This window comes from Propithecus coquereli, unplaced genomic scaffold, assembly GCF_000956105.1.
Source record: "Propithecus coquereli isolate 6110/MARCELLA unplaced genomic scaffold, Pcoq_1.0 Scaffold111, whole genome shotgun sequence".
Lineage (NCBI taxonomy): Eukaryota > Metazoa > Chordata > Mammalia > Primates > Indriidae > Propithecus > Propithecus coquereli.
In genome coordinates, this window is record NW_012135081.1 from 6,637,196 (window position 1) to 6,653,250 (window position 16,055).

Here is a 16,055-nt window from a genome sequence, read left to right on the forward strand (position 1 = left end):
AAAAAAAAAAAAAAAAGAAGTTGATTTTTTTCTCAAGATCTGATGGAGGGGAAGGTGTTATAGCCTCAACGAGGATCCTATAGTCCAATAGGGGTAGAACTCCTAGGTATTGTTTGGGCCCTCCCATCTCATAATTAAAAAAACAACAACAGAAAACAGAAGCCTCCTCTTCTCAGCTTCCTCAGGCTTTGGGCTCCTGGGGCAGAGTGGGCCCTATGGGGCTCAGTTTTTGGTAACCGTCTTTTGGCCTTGTGTTCCAGGCCTGGTACCCCTATCCCTGCCAAACACCTCTAATCTACACAAAGCAGCATTAGTGTGTATGGCACAGTCCTACCCTTCAGCAGTGTGTTCAGAGCACCTTCCCTTGGGCAGGGTAGGGCAGAGGGTTGGGGGCTAGGTTCAACCTTCAAAGTTCCTCATGCCCAGTCCTCTGGAATCTGTTCTTTCACTTGCAGGTGAAAGGCCTTTCCATTGCAACCAGTGTGGTGCCTCCTTCACCCAGAAGGGGAACCTGCTGCGCCACATCAAGCTGCATTCTGGGGAGAAACCCTTTAAATGTCCCTTCTGCAACTATGCCTGCCGCCGGCGTGATGCACTCACTGGCCACCTCCGCACACACTCGGGTCAGTGACTATCCAGTGGGAGGGGAGGGCATGAGGCTCCTTCCTGCACACCCAGTGAATAAAGCTCAGTGACTTCTCTTTATTTGGGGAGTTACAGTGTCTGTGACTGAGGAGGGGAGAACACTTACAGAGCAAATAGGGCCCTGTCTCTCTAACCCCTCCTCTGGGCAGTAGGGCCCCATGGGGAATTTGGGGGACTCTTTGATGGGGTATTTTACATTCATCACATTCTGTGACATGGAGCAAAAGGAACATGGGCAATGTTCTTGGCTGTTAACAGTCACCCTCCCTGACTTTTGTTTTTTAAAGATGATTGATGCCAGAGCCCTCCCTGCTCCATCACCCCTCATTTCTGAGCCCCAGGGAAATCCCTCCTCCCATTCCCATCTGCCCCAGGCCCCACACCTGTCACCATCTTCACCCTCTCCCTGCAACACCAGGTCTTGGGCAGCCATTATCTGTCCTCTCCTTTACTTCCTACTGGCTCTTGTAAATATTCATAGGCCTCTCAAATTGGAAGAAGGAAGCCTAAGACCTCCAAATAGGAAAAGAGTATCCTATTTCCCTATCCCTAGAAGTTGTCACCTTCCCAGAGGTATAAGCAAGTCCAGAGGGTGCCTAGAGGTCAATGTGGGCAACAGTGCCAGGAAACTGGATTAACAAGGTTTTCTCGCCCAGTCAAGACTGCTTGAATCAATATCTGTCTGAATCAGCTGGGCACATAGCATTTTTCAGGCATTTTACTGCTTTAGGCTTTTGGCTCAGACTTGGGAAGAGGCCAGGAGCTGAACTGGCAGGAAGGAGTGAGCTCAAGATTGGGAAAAAGCAGGAAGAAGGGAAGAGGGGAAAGAATTAGTAGGGTCTGTCCTTGGAAACTTTCCTGGCTATTTTTCTCTTTTCTTAAACTCTCCTGAGCAGGATTTAAAGGGACAGAGCAATCATTTCACCACCCTCTACTTTCTCCATCCACTTACCTTGTTCCAGGTTCTCCCACCTTGTAACTGGGACCTCTTTATCTCTATGTATGTGGAGAAACAGGGAGAAAGATCATCGTTGATTCATGCTTTATAATCTACAGAGCATTTCACTTGTGTCTCTTCATGTGATCCTCATAACAATTCCAAGGTAGATGTGATTATCCCATTTTGTTGAAAAGGAAACTGAAGCTGTGGGGGGAAAAATGAATTGTGGGTTAGAAAGCTATTCTGCAGCCTAGCCAGAACCCCATATCAAGCAAGGTCCAGTGTCAGAGATACGTATTCCTTTTCCTCAGAAAAGGGGCTGCTCCCCCTGCTGGTTTGGAACAACGCTGACCTGGCCGCTAGAATTCTTACCAACTACAGCGAGGTCAGCTGGGTGGATTTGGATGTTGTCCTGTAGATTATTAACAGCAGAAGCAGATACAGATATACTCTTGAGTCCCACCCATTTCTGTGAGATACTTTCTGTTACAACCCACGTTATAAGAAAAAAGGTGTTTAATGCATCTTCTCACTTATATGTGAGAGCTAAAAAAGTTGATCTCATAGGAATAGAGAGTAGAATAGTGGTTACCAGAAAATGGGAAGGGTGTGGAGGGGGAGGGAGAGGGAAAGGTTGGTTAATGAGTACAAAATTACAGTTAAATAGGAGGAATAAGTTCTAGTGTTCCACAGCACAGCAGGGTGACTACAGTTAATAATTTATTGTATATTTCAAAGTACCTAGAAGAGAGGATTTTGAATGTTCCCAACACAAAAAAATGATTAATGTTTGAGGTGATAGATATACCAATTAACCTGATTTGATCATTATACATTGTACACATGTATCAAAATATTGCATGTACCTCATAAATATGTACAATTACTATGTATCAATGAAAACTTTAAAAAGAAAAAAGAAAGAAAAAAAGGGGTTGGAGAATCATTCCTTTCCCAGATGTTAAACCATTTCCCCAAGGGTCTTGAGTAGATAGGGACCATGGTGTTCATCTCATTCCTAAAATACTAGGGTTTAAAGAGCAATAGCAAAATGGCAATAGCCTGATTTAGTGAAGGCCCAGCATAGGCATGGAGAGGGGGTCAGTGAGTGGTAATTACCAGCCTCCTAGAGATACCTTCTCCTGTCTCCCTGCTCAGTAGTAGCAAGATACATAAAATATACAATACCTTTTTCTCTTCACCTTTTTCTCTCCTCTCACAAATATCATGTCTTAAGAGTTGTCTTTAAACGAAGTACCACTCTGTTTTCCCAGTTTTTTCCTTCAGTAGAAACAAGATCTTTATAACCTGTTCTGTATTTACAACCAAAACAAAACAAACAAACAAAAAACCCAAACTTGGTGTTCTCTTCTTTTTACTCGTCTCCTTTATTTCGTTTTCTGTTGTTTTATTCTTTGTCTCTTTTCAGAATTTCTCTATCAGGAATGGTCTTTCTAGGGCTCTCTTGGTATCTCAGTGTAGAGAGACAGAAAGACAAAATAATCAGTAAAACCTGGCTAGGACTAGAGGTAAAATACAAGTAAAGGTCAATGAAAACCATGCCTCCCCACACTGGCAGATCTAAGGGCTCTCATTTCTGTCACTCCAGCCCACCTATTTCCCCCAAACCAAAGCACATAGTTCGTAAGCAGAAAATCCCCTTGTCTGATAAACAGCGCTTACATCCGCCTGCCACATGGAAAGGTTAAACCACAGTCTGGGCCCCAGACTCTGAGATCCTGGGGTAGGGCCTGCCTGCCTATCAGGAACGATCCCCTACAAAGTCCCTGAGTACTCATTTCATTTGAGCAGCAAGTTGGCCATCTTGAAGCCCACCACCAGTTTGAAGCTACATGCCCTGGGATCCCCTCACTCCCATAGCTGCACATTATACCTCATCCCCAAATATGGTTCATCTGTCCATGGTTGCAGCTGAAGTTGGGGAAGGAAAGACAAGCAGAAGAATTCAACTTAGCAACATCCCTTCTTCCCCATGCCAGTGTACATTTGCTCCTGGATGATTTTGCAGAGCCAGGGCACAGGGAGAAGTAACTCTGATGCCATCTCTCCTCTCTCTTCCACAGTCTCCTCTCCTACAGTGGGCAAGCCCTACAAATGTAACTACTGTGGCCGGAGCTACAAACAGCAGAGTACCCTAGAGGAGCACAAGGAGCGGTGCCACAACTACCTACAGAGTCTCAGCACTGAAGCCCAAGCTTTGGCTGGCCAACCAGGTGGGGCTGTGGGCAGTACTATGGAGGAGTTATGGGCAGAGTGACAGGGAGTGCCGGACAAAGGCAATTCCAGCACCTCCTCCCACAGAGGAGTGAGGTCTGTGGAATAGGGGATAGTTACTCCAGTAAATCTGTCAAGCACCCCATCCTGAGTACCCTATGTGGTACAGAGCCCTGTCTGTGATAGGTGCTTTAGGGAGATACAGAGGTAGGGGAAATTTGGGTCTACGTCCTTAGTCTAAAGGGGGAGAGAGAACACAAGGTATATAAAATTGAGGGCCAAACGTATATAATTTTCTCCAAACAATCTGAAATGTTGCTGGTATAAGCTTTAGGTGGGTAAAGTAAACACAACCCGGTTTCCCAGGCATCAGGTATGACTTCCTTAGATACTGACCTGCTGATTTTCTCCAGGCAAAGGCAGCTGGGCCAATGCTACCCCTACTCAACTGCTACTACCTGTCCCCACCTCCCACCCCACTAGGCGACGAGATACGTGACCTGGAGATGGTGCCAGAGTCCATGCTGCACTCATCCTCTGATCGGCCAACATTCATTGATCGTCTGGCCAACAGCCTCACCAAGCGCAAGCGTTCCACACCCCAGAAATTTGTAGGTAAGAATCCAGTTGGAAAGGAGACATCAGCTTTAAGCCATAGCTCAAGTAAATCTGAGCTCTGGTTGCCATTTGACCAGAGATTGTGGTTTGGAGGTTTGATTTAGGGAAAGAAAGCTGTCCGGTGGTCTGTGGTACTCAGAATCTATCCGCAGAATAGGAAGGGAGTGAAGAGGGAGGGTGTACCTCGAGGAAGTAGAGAGGGGTACATGTTGAGGACTCTTGTGGTGGTTGTAAGGGGAGGGAGTCAAGGGCTCAGGCTCTCCCAGTTTTTGAAAATAACAAGGACTTCAGTCTATGTGGGCCCTTAGAGTCAGAGAGAGGAAGTGAGGATGACCGGGCACTGGTCATTAGCTCTCGGGCACTGGTCATTAGCTCTCTAAGGACCTGGAGCTTTATGGAGAGTAATGAAGTAAGTATTAAAGATCAGTGGCGGCTGGGCGCGGTGGCTCACGCCTGTAATCCTAGCACTCTGGGAAGCCAAGGCGGGCAGATTATTTGAGCTCAGGAGTTCAAAACCAGCCTGGGCAAGAGCGAGACCCCGTCTCTACTAAAATAGAAAGAAATTAATCAGACAACTAAAAATATATAGAAAAAATTAGCCGGGCATGGTGGCACATGCCTGTAGTCCCAGCTACTCAGGAGGCTGAGGCAGGAGGATCGCTTGAGCCTAACAGTTTGAGGTTGCTGTGAGCTAGGATGACGCCATGGCACTCTAGCCCAGGCAACACAGTGAGACTCTGTCTCAAAAAAAAAAAAAAAAGATCAGTGGGCTGGGACTGAGTCCTTCTCTAAGATTACAGCCTAGAATCAGGGAGCGGCCCCACAGAGGACCTGACCTCAGGGGAAGCAAACGAGGAGGAGTAAATACTGTTACATCCAGCCCCATGGTCAAGAAAACAAAGACGTAATCCCGGAGAGAGCTTAGGAATCCTCCAAACCCAGCCCCGCTGAGACCCTCTTCTCCATAGGCGAAAAGCAGATGCGCTTCAGCCTCTCGGACCTCCCCTATGATGTGAACTCGGGTGGCTATGAAAAGGATGTAGAGTTGGTGGCACACCATGGTCTGGAGCCTGGCTTTGGAGGTTCCCTGGCCTTTGTGGGCGCAGAGCATCTGCGTCCCCTCCGCCTTCCACCCACCAATTGCATCTCAGAACTCACGCCTGTCATCAGCTCTGTCTACACCCAGATGCAGCCCCTTCCTAGTCGACTGGAGCTTCCAGGGTCCCGGGAAGCAGGTGAGGGACCCGAGGACCTGGCTGATGGAGGTCCCCTCCTCTACCGGGCCCGAGGCCCCCTGACTGACCCTGGGGCATCCCCCAGCAATGGCTGCCAGGACTCCACAGACACAGAAAGCAACCACGAAGATCGGGTTGGGGGGGTGGTATCCCTCCCTCAGGGTCCCCCATCCCAGCCACCTCCCACCATTGTGGTGGGCCGGCACAGTCCTGCCTACGCCAAAGAGGACCCCAAACCACAGGAGGGGTTATTGCGGGGTACCCCAGGCCCTTCCAAGGAAGTGCTTCGGGTAGTGGGCGAGAGCGGTGAGCCCGTGAAGGCCTTCAAATGTGAGCACTGCCGCATCCTCTTCTTGGACCACGTCATGTTCACTATCCACATGGGCTGCCATGGCTTCAGAGACCCTTTCGAGTGCAACATCTGTGGTTACCACAGCCAGGACCGGTACGAATTCTCTTCCCACATTGTCCGGGGGGAGCATAAGGTGGGCTAGTGACCTCTCCCTCTCCCCTCAGTCCACCACTCTACTGCCCTACCTACAACAGGTGTCTATCCCTGTTCCCACATCCCAAGTTTTGCTTTGTAGCTCCCACTACTGGCTACCTAACTTCACACCTGACCCTGACTCCTCCTCACCTGTTCTCCTCCGCTCCCCTGACCAATGTAAGCATTGTGATGAAACAGGTCTTTTGCTTGTTTCTCCTTTTTCTCTTCCCCTCTCATCGCAGCATACTTGCTGAGTTATTTATTAATTAGTTGATTTTTCTTTTGCTTTTTTTTTTTTAACCTATGTCACTCACTTGCCACTCCCCCACCCTCCTGCCCACAGCTCCCTTCCACGTTAGGCCTAATTTTTGTCTCTTTGATCCAGTGTCCTCCAACAGCCCCAGGGTAGGAAGTCCCTCTTAGTACTTACTAAGAGACCTTGAGCTTCTTGCTTTAAGTCCTCACCCTGTACATTATCTAATTCTTCAGTTTTGATGCTGATACCTCCCTCTGGCCCTACCTTAGCTCTGTGGCATTATATCTCCTCTCTGGGACTCTTCAACCTGGTACTCCATACCTCTTGTGCCCTCTCACTTTAGGCAGCTTGCACTATTCTTGAATGAATGAATTTACTCATTTGGAAGTAGGAGGGGCTGAAAAAATTCTCCCCAGGCACTGTGGGACTGAGGGTCCTCTTGATGTTCCCCTAATAATATGAGTTCCTCAAATCCTACATTCAGGATCTCCCTCTAGGATGTGATATATCTTTTCCCTCTCCTCGAACAACTCCTCAACACTGCTCTAGTCTCTTCAACCTGCCAGTCTTTTCGGTGGTGGCTTTTCTCTCCTTGCAGTGCCCCAATTTTATATTCTCAGGGGCCAAAGCTAGATCTGCAACCCTGTCTCTGACACACTGGGAGCCACAGGTGCCTAATTGGGAACCAGGGCATGGGAAGTGGGTGGGTGGATCAATATTCTTCTCTTTCTCCTCCACCTCTCAAACTTCTTCACTCTAGTGACCTTCCTAGGTTCTCAGGGGCTACTCCCCATGCTATGAGAAACTAGTGGGTTGCTGCCTGATGACAAGGGGTTATCTCAACCCTTCAGTCATGCTGCCTTCTGCTTTTCTCTCCCAGCAGGATTTGCCCTCTCATTCCCGGGTTCCTGGCCCTATTCTTAGGATCAGTGGCAGAGAGAAACTCATGTCTCTTTTCTCTCTTCTAATTTTCAGTATAACCAAAAATTATCCCAGAATGAGCAAGGGCATGTACCCCTCACACCATTCCACCCTCGTTCCAGCAAGAATGGGATGGGCACAACTGAATTGGGGTCATCCTTTACTGCTCCCTTCTACACTCAGCTCCCAGACGTAGGGTAAGAGGAGGTACTCCTCCTGGCTACTGCAGAGACCCCTGGCTATTTGGGTAACCTAGGATTAGTAAGAAGGGACAGGAGGAGATACAAGTCCACTGCAAGTGGAGGTCTCTTTCTACAAGAGTTTTCTGCCTGAGGCCACAGCCATCCCACTCTCTGCTTCCTTGAGATTCAAACCAAAGGCTGTTTTTCTATGTTTAAAGAAAAAAAAAAACTAAAAACCAAACACAACACCTCACAAGTTGTAACTCTTGGTCCTTCTCTCCTTTTCTCTTCCCTTCTATCTTTCTTTCCACATGTCCTTTCCTTATTGGCTCTTTTGCCTCCTACTTTTCTCACTCCCTATCAGGGATATTTTGGGGGGATGGTAAAGGGTGGGCTAAGGAACAGACCCTGGGACTGGGGCTCTTAAGGGCTCTAAGAGGAGTCTACCTTCCCTTCTTATGGGAAGGGAGACCCTAAAAAACTTTATCCTCTTCTTCCCTTTTTTCTTCCCCATTACATGGTTTCCCCAAGAGAACCAGATTGGCGGGGAGAGGCATCGTGGGGTGATTGTTCCTCCTTGACAACGTAGCAATAAGTAGATGCTGCCAAGCTCAGAGGCTGGGGAAGTTAGCTTAGAGAAGAGTGGTCTCTAGAGAAGGGAAGAATCTTCTCAACAGCACCCCAGGGTATTAGCTCCTTGTTTCAGGATGGCAGCAGAACTGAGATTAGTATCTGGGCTTTTCCTGAACTATTCTGGTTATTGAGCCCCTTCCCATTAGACCTACCCCTTCCCGCCTCTTCTGTGTCTGCTGTGTATTTGGTGACACTTCAAAAGGACTAGTCCCCTTTGGGGTATCAGAGCCTTAGGGTGCCCCCATCTCCTCCCCCAGTCAGCTTTGGCACCTGTAACCTCCCGGAACATGAAGGACTATGCTCTGAGGCTATACTCTGTGCCCATGAGAGCAGAGACTGGAAGGGCAAGACCAGGTGCTAAGGAGGGGAGAGAGGGGCATCCTGTCTCTCTCCAGACCATCACTGCACTTTAACCAGGGTCTTAGGTACAAAATCCTACTTTTCAGAGCCTTCCAGCTCTGGAACCTCAAACATCCTCGTGCTCTCTCCCAACTTCTTTTGCATAAAAAAAAAAAGTAAAGAAAAAGAAAACACACACACACATACACACACTGAAACCCACATGGAGAAAAGAGGTGTTTCCTTTTATATTGCTATTCAAAATCAATACCACACACACAAAAATTTCTAAATGAACACTTTTTCAGACCTTTTTTTTTGTGTGTCAGTGTCCAGGCTGCAGATAGGATTTTGTAATACTTCTGGCAGCTTCTTTCCTTGTGTACATAATATATATATATATATTTTTAATCAGAAGTTATGAAGAACAAAAAGAAAAAAAATAAAACACAGAAGCAAGTGCAATACCACCTCTCTTCTACCTGTCCTAGGGTTTCATTTGTACCGTATGTCTAGTGTCTCCTTTGACCCTTACCTCTTCACCTCCTCCTCTCTTCCTCTGGTTACGCCTCCTCCTTTTTTTTGTTTTAAGAGTTTTTCTCCTTTCTCAAGGGGGAGTTAAACTAGCTTTTGAAACTTATTGCAAAGCATTTTATATATGTAATATATTGTAAGTAAATATTTGTGTAATGGAGATATACTACTGTAAGTTTTGTACTGTACTGGCTGAAGGTCTGTTATAAATAAACATGAGTAATTTAACACCCCTGGTTGTTTCTGCAGACTTCCTTTGCCTTTCATTTCTACTGGGAGGGAGGAGGGAGGCCTCCTTACAGTATGTTGTACCAAATACTAAACAGTTTAGAAGGTGAACAAGTCTTAAGATCCAGAGGAAACCAACTAACAATGCTCAAATTGTTGCTGCAAAACAGAAGAATCTTCAGCCTAGAATGGGAAGTGGAGGAGATTTTCCTACCAGGAGTGCTTTAGGACAGCAGAGAAAGCCTAACTTGCGTATCTATCCAAAGCAGAAATTCATCAAACATTTGTTGAGTAACTACTATGTGCAAAACACATTATATGCCCAGGGAGATAATAAGTGACAATACTGTGAGTGATGCAAATGATACGATCTACCACTTCTTGAGCATCTCATAAATGCTAAGCACTGTGCCAAGTATTTATTGAGTTGTACAAACACCTACGAAAGAATGATCACAATTATGGTGAAGAAATAAAAGCCCAAGAGAGAATAAATACTTTGTCTAAGGTCATCAGCGAGTAAGACAGGACCAGAATTTGAACCCAGGAGTGTGTGAGTCCAAAACCTGTGCCCATCCCTTTAAGGTAAGGAATGTAGCCAGTGAAACCCCCAGGCTATAAAAATCCAAAGTAGAAACATCAACTTTGTTCTGTCTTAAATATTAATGATTTTCTGTCCCCTTCACTTTGAACTTTTTTCTGTTCTCTTCCATCTACCTCATCATTATTCCATATAATAATGTCTATCTTTTGTTCATGAGACTACATCAAGTGAAAATTGGAGGCACTCCTATCTAGAATCTATTACTTTCCATGTCCCATTGAAACTAACAAATTCAATGTCAAAAGAGACAGTGAAGCTGGACCTGTAGTCCCAGCTACTGGGGAGGATCATTTGAGGCCAGGAGTTTGAGACCAGCTTGGGCAACATAGTGAGACCTCCCATCTCGAAAATAATTAATTAATTAATTAAAAAATTTAAAAAAGACAGTGAATATAGTTGCTCTGACTTCTAAACAAAAGAAAATATATTTTAGCCCCAATAAATGTTAAGAGAAACCATGATGGAAAGGAAGTGAATCTGGAGTTTTCAGACTCTAGAATGATGCATAAATGAACCATTGGTTTGCATCTGTATCATCATGGGAGGCCCCCTTGCCACTCTAATGTCTGAATGCTAGGGGGCCCCTTTGCTACGTTAATATATTTAACTCTGGAGACAACAGGGTTGTTGGCTGCCCATGGATAACCAACCACTCCTGCCCAATGCTCAAGCCTTCCTGATGGCTCTTCAGAGGGAAATGGAGCTCATACATAAGAAAGAGTGTTTCAGTCAGAGTTCAGACTCACTAGTGAGTAGTGAAATCACTTTAGTAGTTCTTGATCAGAGTTTCTTAAAATAAAAAAAGATACTAGAACATACCAATATATTTTATATTGTAAGGGTGTTTTTTCATGAAACTTGTGTTTCAGCTTTGTATTTGTGTATACCTGTGTTTGCGTGTGTATTGGGTACCAACGTAAAATGTATTTGTGCTATGTGTCTGGGTCAAAAACGTTTAAGTCACTGGTCCAGGCTATACCTCTATCCATTCGTTGGTTAGGTGAGAAGCACCATAGTACAGCAGAACCAGAACACCTCTTACTAGCTCTGTGTGACCTTGGGTAAGTTATGTAACCACTCTGCACCTCAATTTTTCAATCTTTAACACACTGACTGCCACACTAGAAAAAAAGGTTTTTCCCTGGGGCCACAGTGTTTTATTAAAATGATCCTCTCTGATTTGTTACTTTTTACTGTTTTCTGTGCGTGAGTTATATACAACACAATCCATGTTTTCATAAATAAATTGTAGGCCGGGCACGGTGGCTCACACCTGTAATCCTACCACTCTGGGAAGCGGAGGTGGGAGGATTGCTTGAGCTCAGGAGTTCGAGACCAACCTGAGCAAGACAAGAGCGAGACCCCGTCTCTACTATAAATAGAAAGAAATTAGCCAAACAACTAAAAATAGAAAAAATTAGCCGGGCACAGTGGCACATGCCTGTAGTCGCAGCTACCTGGGAGGCAAAGGCAGAAGGATGGCTTGAGCCCAGGAGTTTGAAGTTGCTGTGAGCTAGACTGACGCCACGGCACTGTAGCCCGGGCGACAGAGCAAGACTCTCTCAACAAAAAAAAAACAACAACAACAAAAAAAATAGAATTAAATTGTCAATATTAATTGTAACAATAAGCATAACAACAAGTAAGACTTTCACGAACCAACTGCAGGGTTTTGCTTCACGCGGCCCAGGGCTCAAAACTAGCGTGAGTTAAATACAACTCACACGGCAGTCAATGTGTTTAAGCGAGGATAATAATAGTACCTACCTCATAGGTTTGCTGACAGTTAAATGAGTTAATATTTATAATGGCTTACTACAGTGCTTGGCACTGTGCTAACAGGATCCAGGGATAAACAGGTGAATGAGAACCAGCCCCAGCACCAACGCACTTGTCCATGGCCCCTCATCGTGAGGTTTTCTCCATACTGGAAGAAGGAATTCACAAAATATTTGTGTCCTCTCAGGTTTTCCTCTTCACATCCCTCCCTATACCTAGTAGCAGGATTGTGAGAGAAATGAATCGAGGGCGTCCCTCGGTGGCGTAGCGCCATCTTCGGTTTAAAGACTTGGGGCCAGGGGCCTCTCGGCTTCACACTACAATTCCCACCAAGCATCTGCCCTTCTCTGGCCTCTAACGTAGAGCGCGACTTGTGGTCCAACGCCGGGCAACTTCCGCCCCTAGCGCCCAGTAAACCGGAAATTAGAGCCCGCAATTATGTCCGGAGTAGGGCGCCGCGATGCTTGCTGGGAGACGTATAACTCTAATTTTCTTCCGCCAGCAGGCTAAATAGTCCCACGGGCATTTTGTTCTACGGATAAATAAATTCTAGGAACGCCTTTCCACCATAGATTTCAGTATAAATGCTGAATAATAACGAAAATTTACTTTAGCGGGTTGTAGTCCTTGACACCCGTCTCCTAAGGATTCTTCTGATGTGAGCGTAGGGGTCTCGTGCTATATAAGGAGACCCGGCGGCTCGCCGGATCCTTTTTCGCGTCCTCGCTTCCAAGATGGTGAGTAGCGGCTCGTGGTGAGCGCGGCGGACTGAGTGGTGGCTGAGAAGAGCAGGTTTTGGGAGTGTGGGGATTTGAGAGCCTAATGGGCAGAGTGTACGTACGCTTTTGGGCTTGAAGACTTTTGCGGAGAAACAGGAGATCTAAGTGGCGCCTTTCTCGGGGGCGACCGGCGCGGCATGTAGCCGGAAGGGCGCTGAGGCTGGGTAAGGTGCACTCCTTTCCTAACAGGATCTCCATCCTGATACAGACAAAGAAAAGAAGGAACAACGGTCGTGCCAAAAAGGGCCGTGGCCATGTGCAGCCTATTCGCTGCACGAACTGCGCCCGATGCGTGCCTAAAGACAAGGCCATAAAGAAGTTCGTCATTCGGAACATAGTGGAGGCCGCAGCTGTCAGGGACATTTCTGAAGCGAGTGTCTTCGATGGTAAGTGAGCCATCGGCGCTAAGTGTGTAAGGATCCTAGTACCTAAAACCCTTTCCCCAACCTTGCCTTTCTGCAGGCTGTGTTTGTTGGAGCGTCTCAGACAATTTCCACGTATCTTGAAGGTTTTGCTTAGAAGAAAAGTGCATATGATACCTAATGTTAAATCTTTGTGTTCTCTTTCTCAGCCTACGTGCTTCCCAAGCTGTACGTGAAGCTACATTACTGTGTGAGTTGTGCCATTCACAGCAAGGTAGTCAGGAATCGTTCTCGGGAAGCCCGCAAGGACCGAACACCCCCACCCCGATTTAGACCTGCGGTGAGTATTGAAAATAGGAGTATGTGGAAGCCAGGGGGTAATGGCTAAAAACATTTTGTCCTCTCTGTGGAGGTGGCTCATGCCTGTAATCCTAGCAGTCTGGGAGGCCGAGGCAGGAGGATCATTTGAGGTCAGGAGTTCAAGACCAGCCTAAGCAAGAGTGAGACCCCATTTCTACTAAAAGTAGAAAAAATTCCCCAGGCGTGGTGGCATGTGCCTGTAGTCCCAGCTACACGAGAGGCTGAGGCAGGAGAATCCCTTGAGCCCAGGAGTTTGCGGTTGCTGTGAGCTAGGCTGACCCATGGCACTCTAGCCCAGGGCAACAGAGCGAGACTCGGCCTCAAAATAATTATAAATGAAAGTAAATAAAAGTTGACAAATAAAATTAATGTAAAAATTAAAAATGTTAAGAGGAAGTAGCTGCTAAAAGAAAAAATAGGAAATAAAAAATTTTTCCTCTTGTGACACAAGGAATGTCAAATTAAGTTCTCTGCCTAAGGTTAAGCTCTTAAGGCAGGTGAGACCTACGATAAGACATTTTCCTAGAGATACTCCTAAAAAATTGTTAGAATCTGAAGTAGTAATCTCCTCCTCCATCTATCAGCTTTATGTGCATTTATAGAATATATTGTTAGAGGATGGTGGTCAAGTTCTGGGGGTGGGAGGGGGTTCTTAAATTCATTGGTTTTAATTAACTCTATTACTCCTCTGTCTTTCAGGGTGCTGCCCCAAGACCTCCACCAAAGCCTATGTAAGGAGTTGAGTCCTTGAGGACTGAAGAAAAACTATCCATTGGAAAAAAATAAAATGGAAATTATACTTAATATAGCATGTTGAATATGTCTGTGCCAGATAGAGTGGGAGTTTGTGTTACACCAGGTGTTCAAATGTGAATTGTCACATAATATTTTCCTTGGAAAGAAAGCTAACCTGTGTTTAACTCTTGCAGTCTTATCCTTGGCCTCCCCAATTTGCATAGCTTTGTGGGAAAAGGAGGGAGGGGAGGCGTCTGAGTGTTGGGTGAATTCAACGTGGCCAAATTTAAGTTGGCATCCTAAAAATGGATGAAGATCTCTAGGCGAGCAAGGGAAAACTGAACATTGTTAGTGAGGGGCACATTGGGAAGTGACTTAGACTGCGGTGTTCATACCTTTGGTCGGTGACTTTAGAAGTGCACACTTGGATAGCTTCACAGCTGTTCCAGGATTCATAGATCTTCAACCTCCTACCTTGTAATTGGTCTGCTGGTAAGCCAGTTACTCAATGTGCATCTTTCTGTAGTGCATTTGTGGGAATCCCTTCAGAGGATGGAGAAAGGATATACTTTATTTCATCTGTGTGACAATGGTTTGTTTGTACTATAAATCAGAAATAAAAAATTCAGGGGCATATATTTTATGTGTTTCTGAAAAATCCATTTGGGGAGTGGGTTGTTATGGACTGACTTTGCCAATTAGGTTATACATTTTTCCTAAGTTAAACCAGTAGCGTGGACAGTAGCGTGGAGATGTTGATAACATACCTTGTGCTAAAAAGTGTATTCTTTGGAAGTGTATTCAAAGGAATATGATAACAAGGAAAGGGTAGATTATTTCAGAGCATGGGGATAGTCCTGTTAATTGGAAAATTCTTTGTACCTCCCCCCAAAAAAACCCAGACAGGAACTGCCAACCCTGACTTGCAGGTGAGTGTACCACTGCGTGTGTTAGATTAGCAGTGGCAAATCCTGAATTTGTCAGGACACTGAATGTAGACAAGAGTGTCTGCATCCTTTGTGGAAGCTCATAAGGCAGATCTGTGCACCTTTGTTCCTCTACACTATAATGACCCCTTTCCACCAAGGGTAAATAAACATTAATGGAATGAAATCGGAGGTTCAGGGTAAAAGTGAATGCTAAACCTGGTGGTTGGTCCCTGATTTCATTTTGCTCAGTAAAACCAGATTGAGATAGTACATTGAGGCCAGCCATAGTGGATCATGCCTGTAATCCCAGCATTTTTGGAGGCTGAGGTAGAAGAATACCTAGAGGCCAGGATTTCTAAGACCAGCCTGGGCAACATAGCAAGACCCCATCAATAAAAAAAATTTTTTAAATATCCAGCTATGGCTGGCTGCGCTGCAGTGGCTCATACCTGTGAACCTTCCACTTTGGGAGACCAAGGTGGGAGGATTGCTTCAGTCCAGGAGTTTGAGGTTGCAGTGAGCTATGGTGACATTTTTTATTACCCCTAAAAGAAACACCATACCCTTAAACAGTCACTCCAATCTCCTAGTCCAGTGGTCCCCAGCCTTTTTGGCACAAGGGACCAGTTTCATGGAAGACAATTTTTCCATGGAAGGGGTGCGGGGGGAAATGGTTTCAAAATGATTCAAGTGCATTACATTCATTGTGTACTTTATTATTACATTGTAATATAAATAAATAAAATAATTCTATGACTCACCATAATGCTGAATCATTAGGATCCCTGAACTTGTTTTCCTGCAACTAGAGGATCCCATCTGTATTTGCAGCGGTTCCCGGCACCAGCATCACCACCTCAGATCATCAGGCGTTAGATTCTCATAAGGAGCGTGCAACCTAGGAACCTCCTATGAGCGGTTTACAATAGGGTTCCCTATCCTATGAGAATCTAATGCCACCACTGATCTAACAGGAGGCGGAGCTCAGGCAGTGATGTGAACCATAGAGAACAGCTTCACTCACCTGCTGCTCACCTGCTGTGCAGCCTGGTTCCTAATAGGCCACGGACCAATACTGGTCTGTGGCCCAGGTTTGGGAACTGCAGTCCTAGTTAACCTATAGACTTGCCTATTCTGGGCACTTCATGTTAGTCTGATGATACAATGTGATCTTTTGTGACTAGATTCTTTCACTTAGCATGTTTTCAAGGTTCAACCATGTAGCAGTACTCCATTGCTTTTTAAGGCTGAATA

General features: G+C 45.7%; 2 protein-coding genes across 3 annotated transcripts in view; both read left to right on the forward strand.

Annotated features, from left to right (window-relative positions):
• The window catches only part of IKZF4 (IKAROS family zinc finger 4 (Eos)), an 18,460-nt gene extending 9,203 nt beyond the window's left edge, over positions 1-9,257 (forward strand). Inside the window, exons 6-9 of one of the 2 annotated variants that reach the window (XM_012651075.1) lie at positions 456-623; positions 3,670-3,819; positions 4,304-4,435; positions 5,407-9,257. In XM_012651075.1, the coding sequence (XP_012506529.1) occupies positions 456-623; positions 3,670-3,819; positions 4,304-4,435; positions 5,407-6,167 (1,211 nt within the window). In that variant the 3' untranslated portion in view covers positions 6,168-9,257. The remainder of the gene's footprint in view (positions 1-455; positions 624-3,669; positions 3,820-4,303; positions 4,436-5,406) is intronic. The other variant, XM_012651083.1, reaches the window with a different exon arrangement.
• Positions 9,258-12,344: 3,087 nt separating this feature from the next.
• Positions 12,345-13,941, forward strand: RPS26 (ribosomal protein S26). The gene is made up of 4 exons (XM_012653838.1): positions 12,345-12,373; positions 12,624-12,801; positions 12,987-13,117; positions 13,837-13,941. The coding sequence occupies exons 1-4, from the start codon at positions 12,371-12,373 to the stop codon at positions 13,870-13,872; spliced, it is 348 nt and encodes a 115-aa protein (XP_012509292.1). The 5' UTR covers positions 12,345-12,370; the 3' UTR covers positions 13,873-13,941.
• The last annotated feature ends 2,114 nt before the right edge of the window (positions 13,942-16,055 follow it).

Coding starts and splice junctions, on each gene's coding strand:
- RPS26 (XM_012653838.1), top strand. Junction 12,802..12,986: donor TGAAGCGAGTGTCTTCGATG/GTAAGTGAGCCA, acceptor TCTCTTTCTCAG/CCTACGTGCTTCCCAAGCTG. Junction 13,118..13,836: donor CACCCCGATTTAGACCTGCG/GTGAGTATTGAA, acceptor TCTGTCTTTCAG/GGTGCTGCCCCAAGACCTCC.